The sequence below is a fragment of the Rutidosis leptorrhynchoides genome, chromosome 1 (genome assembly GCF_046630445.1).
Source record: "Rutidosis leptorrhynchoides isolate AG116_Rl617_1_P2 chromosome 1, CSIRO_AGI_Rlap_v1, whole genome shotgun sequence".
NCBI lineage: Eukaryota > Viridiplantae > Streptophyta > Magnoliopsida > Asterales > Asteraceae > Rutidosis > Rutidosis leptorrhynchoides.
The window spans coordinates 132,252,966-132,260,751 of record NC_092333.1 but is presented as its reverse complement, the minus strand read 5'-3'; the positions used below and the strand labels follow the sequence as shown (position 1 = coordinate 132,260,751).

The following is a 7,786-nucleotide window of genomic DNA, read 5'->3' as shown; positions in this document are numbered from 1 at the left end:
TTTAATAAAAGAGTAGCCCAACTAACTTGAAATAGAAAAGAAATCAAAAAATAAAAATATACGAAGTTTTTTTTTTTAAAGACGATATCGACATCAAATGCTCTCATTTCTCAGCCACACATGCGTTAGGAGGAAACCCAATTCGCGACGATGTTGGCAGTACCATTGAAGGTTGGAAAAACCCCCTAGAGACCTTCCCAAATAGCATTGATGTTGAGAGTACCATCAAAGGTTGAAAACTCTCTGCCTGAAGTGAGAATCGAACATGAGTTGGCTATACGCCAAGTTAGATCCTACCCCTATATCACTAAGTCAAGCATAAAAAAATATAAAAAGCTTTTGAGTTTTGACTTTGGATAACCTTTGCTACTTATTTATTATAATTTTTCTTTTTCTATTTTGTTTTGCAAAAAGCATGAATTTAAATAAAAGATCCGAAAATCAATAAGCTATGAGCTACTTATATTACTTAACTATGTGAAATATCATATCCGGTTCACTAAAAGAAGCTTACTAGGATACGGAGTGTTGTGAATGTCAAGATGAGGTTAAACGGATATACAGTATACTCGGGGAGGGGGAATATGGTGCAAGCCTAACAGATTATCTCGTGACTGTATCCGACACTTTCATTGGCCACCTATCGATGGTCGTGAATTCCAGGTTGAGATTTTTATAAAACTACTGATGATACGTCAAATTACAAGACAGAAATATGGCTCGTGATGACCTTACTCGTTGACTTGACTAACGGTATCACTCACGATATAGGTTAAATTTCTTAAGTTAATATGAGGGTTTGTGGGTGTTTTGTCGTGTCGGGTGGCGATTCCCTATTTGGTAACTCATATTACACTTCGAGTACAATTGGTTTTACGCCACTCATCCCTAATAGGAACCGAATGACTGTGGATAAAGGGCATGGCTTTGTTTGCTCTTGATATTGATATAAGTTGGATTTACATGTTAGCTTTTGAATATGACTCGATTGGTATCGTGTGTGGGCATATGGAGGTGAAAGGCAATATGTAAGTTGTTTATTTGTGTTCTCCAATTCTTCGCATGTTGCTGTTTATATATAGGCAATATGGTGTAGAGAGGAAATTCTTCCACTTGATAAGTTAGTACATATCTTTTTAATATCCTACCCCCCAAACTCTCTTCAATATCTTACCAATCTATTCAATATCTTACCACCCAATATATCCCTCCTATACTTTGTTTACATTTGACATGTTTAATACTAGCAAAAATACTGATATATATTCGTATTACCATTTATTTTATATTACCTATACTATCAACTACATTTTTAGCTTTTAACTGAACAACAAAAAATATACGTGTTTGGACCGGACCCTTTAGATTAACAACAAAAAACATCTCAGATTAGATCCTGGTGAGCTAGCTACTTTAATAGCTCAGTATGCCTCAAACAAGTGTCGATGTGTAAACAGTAAATAGAAATCCATATTGTCATAATCAACTTTGGATATTGAATGTAAAAAGACAAAACTATCCTATCTAACCATGCATTGTAGTAAGAAGGCAAACCCGCTACATTCTGTATATCAACGTCTTTGTACGTTTTCTTCAATCCTCCCTTCGAATATTGACATTTTATCGGGCGCTATTGACTACTACAAAACTGAAGAAATCCCATGAATTCATGGTTGTGTATCATCTTGATGCTTCTGTCGACACCAATAACCCCTACACCAAAAAAAATAAATAAATAAAATAAAAAAGAATTCAGTCAGTGTAAAGGTAGAATGTTTTTCCCTGTTCGGGCTACCCGAGAGAGCGAGTAATCCGACCTCATACTCTGGTACGAAGCCTAGCAGGATTACTCACGGGTTGTTTCCAACCTTTCCCTAGCCACCACAATATATTCGTCCTAAAGACGATTCGAACCTTAGACCTCTTGCAAGGAACTCAGGGCCCCAACCACTGAGGTATCTTGTAGATCTTTTAATTAAAGTACAACGTAGACCACAAAAAAAAATGAAGTTAAATGTTACCCATTGTAAGAGCACTGGCAAAAATGACAGCTGAAAGAATGAAGACAATAAGCGACGCTCTCTTAAGAAATGCAACAAGTCTTCTTATAAAGAATTGACCCCAGAAACCAGCCATAACTGATACCGCCATCAAATATAAAGCTGCAAACGAAAAACATTCATTTTTTATCTAAAAAAAAAAAAAAAAGTAGAAAAATAAGCAGGGTGGACTGGTTGAATTGAAATAGGTTCGGGTCACATAAACAACTAGTGTCCCAGATATGATTACTAAGGTTATTATATTTCAGAAGTGAAAAAAATGATATAAAAAGGTAATATTAAAATACACTTAGAACGAATTTCACCCCCATTGACCTGTTTCCTTTTAGCCTATTTTTCAAACACTTTATAATCGAGCCATTTATAAGTAAATGGGTTGAATTTGCCACATCTAGTAGTGTTCAAGTTCTAATGAACGATAAAGATTGAAGTTGAATGGTGAAATGGTAGCAGATATCATACCATAAGGAATCGGGAACCGCTTCAAAAGGTAAAACTCGACCACTGATAACGATGATGAGAACATCATCACAAACGTCGCAGTTGCACTTGCAACCTATACAAATACAATGACAGATTTTTATTTTTATTTTTTTCCTTTGTTAAATAGCTAAAAAACACAATCAGAAACTAGAAATGGGCATATAGAGTTCATGTTTTCAGGACATTTTCACATTGTACACTCATTTCATGCATAATTAAGGTCAACAATGATTAAAATCCGGACGGTGACAACTCTATCATATAAATTTTAGGATAGCTCATTGTTGCATGACACCATTCAAAATAGAATAAAAGAAATTAAAATAGAATAAATTTGTTTACCTGCGGCATGACACCGATTTCCAGTAAAAGGGGGCCGAGAATGAACCCGCCACCGGACCCCAAGAGACCACCGACGGTGCCACCTAAGATTCCACAAAACGCACAGAATGCAAGGTGGGGTCCAGTCCAGTCGATTGCAGCCTCACATACCGATTCAGGGTTCCCCGTAATTTTTCTCTTCTTGCTTTCCGTGTACAACTTAACACATTCGTACCCAAACACTGTCAGTGCTGCCGGGAACTGCAAAAGACACAAAACATAACCCTCAAGTTATTTAGCACAACTGGTGATGCATATTGAGTATACTAGAGCAGGCTAGTTCAACCTTTTTTGGGTAGTGTTTATATCCAATGGGTCAAACATGGTTCAAATGGTCAGATTAACCAGGTTGAAAGTGTTCCAAATTTTGTTTTTGATGCATATATATAACCTCTTTAAATAAATAAATTATTTTAAATTGTAATGGTGTTATTATTGTAAATAACTAAATACTGATCATTACTCATAAACTGTTTGAGATCAATCCCACCCAACCTGACCCATTTAGACATGTACTAATTTGGCCCGACCACCCACCTTGAATCTAGGAAATATTATCGTTTAACTTCAAACTACCTGTATTATGGTGACTACCCAATATGTTGTAGTGCATACTTTTAAGCTATTCTGCAGTGATATATAAGATCAGAGTCGCGGTTAGCAGTTAGACATAATATTGAGAAGTCAAACATATTACTATCCAAATTTGAATTTGTAATAGGCGAACTTTCTTTCATTTTTCAAAAATCAAAATGCTTCCTAGTGTCACTAGTATAAGTATAAATACTCCGTGTTTTTATAAATTAAGATGTAGCTATCCTTCTTTTTTATCGAAAAGGGGAGGGGGTTTTACTTGACCGTGCCCTTGGATCGGTTTCAAGGTTTCCTCCCGGGCAGCGATGGGGGCGGGGTTATTATCGCTGCATCGGCATAGTCGAAACGGGAGATGATCGCAACGGGTGGTTTAGTCCCCCTCGGGTGATCCCAATCGCTGTCCAAAAAAAATGAAAAGAGTGAATATGTTTGACTAATGAAAGTCAAAGTACACTCAAATTATGGGGTAAAGATTATAGAGGAAATGAAAACTGCTTGCCTTAATGATCTGAAGTGTTAAAAATGCAACCCAAACGACTATGAGTGCTGTCAGCATCTTCCAGCGTATATTAGACAGAACAATTTGCTGAAAATTTAGGTAACAAAATGTTACGCTAACAAATAACCTGATTCATAGAAAGAAAAAAAAAAAAATCCAAATCTTAAGCTAAAAAAGGGTCACCATTGGTGTTTTCTCCTCTTTAGGGATAAGCGGCTCAAATGTGTCGATCAGCACTAAGAACATAAAGTGTGCAAACAATAACAAAAAAAAAATACAAGTTAACAAAGCAAACCAAGTTTAAAAGAAAAAGAAAAAAGTTACATTTTAGCGCTGAAAAGATTCAAGATATAGTCTCGGACTTACATTCCCCACAAGAATTGGCGAACTCTCGTGGCCTTTCAAGTTCTTTCTGCCATAATATCAGCAAGAATAAGTGTACTAATAAATTTATATAAATTTTCAACATTTTCATATTTATAGATAAAGGTCTAGAGAATGATTCACCTTCAATATTGTCTCTTCCTTCCACATTTCAATTGCTTTTAAGAAAGACCTTGCAGATGTCCCTATCAACATTATATCATTTCAATTGCCAATATTCAAAATCATCAACATAAAAAAAATCCATAATTATATAAAATGTTTTATAGCCATCACAAGATAGCCCATTGGTTGGGGCCCTGAGTTCCTTGCAAGAGGTCTCAAGTTCAAATCCTACCTAGGACGAATATATTGTGGTGGTTAGGGAAGAGTTGGAAACAGCCAGGGAGTAATCATGTTTGGCTGCATGCATTAGAGTATGGGGTCGGATTACTCGCCCTCCAGGTAACTCGAACAGGGAAAAACCTTCTACCCTTTACTCTTTTTACCCTTTTTTTTATATAAAAGTCTGCAGTCTGCAGAAATGAGTATTATACAGCAAAAAAAATCAACCAACCACCTTGGTTTTAGACCATTTTTAAAGAGAGAAAATGAAACAAAGGAAGAATTGTTAAAACATATAATGGGTACTATATATTGTAATAAACCATAACAAAAGATCAAATCTTTAGTATTAAAAGATGAATAAACTTTAGTATTGTTACCTGAAAACAGAAGAATGATGAGAACAGTGATAAGCCAATATGGAAAAACAACGCTAAGAGCCACACCAAAAGTGATTCCTAGCATAAGCATAGGTTGAAACAGTAATGCTAAATCATAATCAAGAATCGGTACTTCTCTACATGGATGTGGTACTCTTAGATTATACCAAACTGATGATGCTGATGCTCCCATTATCATACCTTCAATCATCAATCAATAATAAACTCAAACCAAATTCAAAACTTCATGTCAAATATTTTAAAGACAAACTACATAAAACAAATAAACCGGTAAACGTATAAGATTTTTACCTGTATCCAACCATCTAAGTTTTTTATATACCTTCAATTATACCTTTTAATGTAAAAACTATGCGGTTCTTGTAAACATGATGACTTTGGCAACTCATATAGCTAACAAGCAATGACCCCACTAAATTTAATTACATGACCCCACATAATTTTCAAATTTATAGCATTTCCTTTATACTGTATAGGATACCACTAAATTTAACTAGTCGGATCTCATATATATTTTGAATTTGTAATATATAAAGGTAAATAATGATTAAAATAACATTCAAATATAATTAGTACTGGAAAAAAAATGGGACCCCCTTGAGTTTCCATTCTGGAATCGCCACGGCTAACAAGTCAGCACAATCATAATGCAAAATCCAAATTTTATAGTTGAAGAGGTCACAGGATAAATGCAATAAGACAACAAGGATAATTGGATGAATTTACATATGCTTTCTACTAAAGTCAATTTTAGATGCTATTACAATTTAATAATCAAAGAGTGGTCCCAACAGTTGTGTCACCACCCCGGCCCTCCATGCAGCCCTGCAGGGTGCCGATGGCAAACCGCCCTACCGGCTGCCCTGCACCGCCCTAGCGTCCTCGCCCTCGTTTCCTTGTTTTCAAAGTAGAAAGAAACACGGAAGTAAGGGTATTTTTTGGAAGAGGTATGGAATATTAATGATACTTTTTGCTTGTATATCTATCTGTACATATAATTTATTATATTATATAGTGGGTCTTAATTTTTATGAGTAAGCATGTCATGGTTGAGAGTGTCTAGTCCTGAGTTATCCATGATTAGTAAGTGCTAATGTGGCAGCTAGTCTGGTGAGGAAGCTTGCTTGTCACGGTTGGGACTTAGGAGCACTCTTAAAGAAATTCAAGAAACAGAGTAAAATGTAAAAAGAACCTACATTTAGAAAGAGCAGCAGCAGATTTAGTATCAAAACCAACAATTAAAGTAAGCATTGGAACAAAGATACCACCACCACCAACACCACCAACTGTACCAAATGCAGAACCCAAGAACCCTATTACAGTTGCCAACACAATTCTCCAATTAAATTCCAATTCCTAAACCAAAACAATAAAAACATTCATAACCCATTTTCACAAAATAAATATACATATAAATATGTGGATTATAATGATGGAATTATTACTTACAGGCCATATTTTGTCGTCTGATTTTGGGACGAGTGAACTTTTATCAGAATTGAGAAAAGGATGTTGATTATTAATGTGGGTTATGATATAAACAGAAAAAAATATGATGATAATGAAAAAGGGTAATAAGAAGAAAAGAAACCCTCGTGTCGCCATTGATACTCTGTTTCTGCTTTGATGTTTGTTTGTGTGTGTGTCTGTTTGGTTTTTTTGGCTTAATGGCGTCCGTTATATGGAGTTATAGAGAAAGAGGAGTGCGGTGAGTCACGTGTGACTTCAAAATAATATACGGAGTTTCTCTTTACTTCAATCAAGTTTATATAATTTAATTAACAATAAATAAATTATATATATACATTATCATATAAATATATTTTTATTTATTTTTATGATAAATAATTTACATTTACATTACTATTACTATTACTATTACTATTACTATTACTATTACTATTACTATTATAACTAATAGACAAAATTTGTCTTAATACTTATAAATAGTACTATTTAATATTTCATTTTTTCACACACTCAATCCCTAACTTTCATTAAAATACAAATCGAACCCCCCCATTTTATAGTACTATTTAATATTTCATTTTTCACACACCCAACTCCTTAACTTTCATTAAAATACAAATCGAACCCCCCATTTTATACTTATATTCTAAAATATTATTTATCCCATCACTAACACTAAAAATATTGAATAATAACACTCACCACGCTACTACTGTGCCACTTTTTTTGTCTCAAACAATAAAAAAACAACTTTCATAAAAGGAACAACCCTTCAATGCTATCAAAAGATGTCGAAAAATATTCTTTTTTACAAAAATAGATCAACTAACTTTTTTAAAAAAAAAAAAAAACCCCGAGCGCTAAAAGAAGCAACTTTCACAAAGGAACAACCCTTCAATGTTAGATGTCGAAATTTTTTTTTTTTACAAAATAGATCAACACTTTTTTTTTAAATCGCATTCAAAACGGAGCCCCCGGCGCGAAGCGAGGGCTCCACAACTAGTATTAACTAATAGACAAAAGTTATGAATAGTACTAGGGGCATTTTCGACTTTTCACCTTTTTTTTAATTTTAACTAAATTTCATTTTACCAACAAAGCCCCCACACTTTTTTGAAAAATTCAAATCGACCCCCCAAACAAGGGGTAAAGTGTCAAATAACCATTTTCATAAAAAAAAAATCTTAAAT

General features: G+C 34.4%; 1 protein-coding gene across 1 annotated transcript; it reads right to left on the bottom strand.

Moving 5' to 3' along the window:
• Window positions 1-1,340: 1,340 nt before the first annotated feature.
• Window positions 1,341-5,330, bottom strand: LOC139865122 (sulfite exporter TauE/SafE family protein 4-like). Its single transcript, XM_071853616.1, has 10 exons — window positions 5,106-5,330; window positions 4,525-4,586; window positions 4,384-4,429; window positions 4,201-4,253; window positions 4,018-4,104; window positions 3,501-3,551; window positions 2,886-3,125; window positions 2,523-2,616; window positions 2,022-2,162; window positions 1,341-1,713 (listed from the first exon to the last, which is right to left on the bottom strand). The coding sequence occupies exons 1-10, from the start codon at window positions 5,314-5,316 to the stop codon at window positions 1,631-1,633; spliced, it is 1,068 nt and encodes a 355-aa protein (XP_071709717.1). The 5' UTR covers window positions 5,317-5,330; the 3' UTR covers window positions 1,341-1,630.
• Window positions 5,331-7,786: the final 2,456 nt, after the last annotated feature.

Excerpts from the sequence above, each read along its gene's own strand:
- LOC139865122 (XM_071853616.1), bottom strand. The coding sequence starts at position 5,316 with ATGATTGAAGGTATGATAATGGGAGCATCAGCATCATCAGTTTGGTAT. Across the intron at positions 4,105-4,200 it reads AAGAGGAGAAAACACCAATG|CAAATTGTTCTGTCTAATAT; the intron begins GTGACCCTTTTT and ends CTAAATTTTCAG. Across the intron at positions 2,617-2,885 it reads AAATCGGTGTCATGCCGCAG|GTTGCAAGTGCAACTGCGAC; the intron begins GTAAACAAATTT and ends GTATTTGTATAG.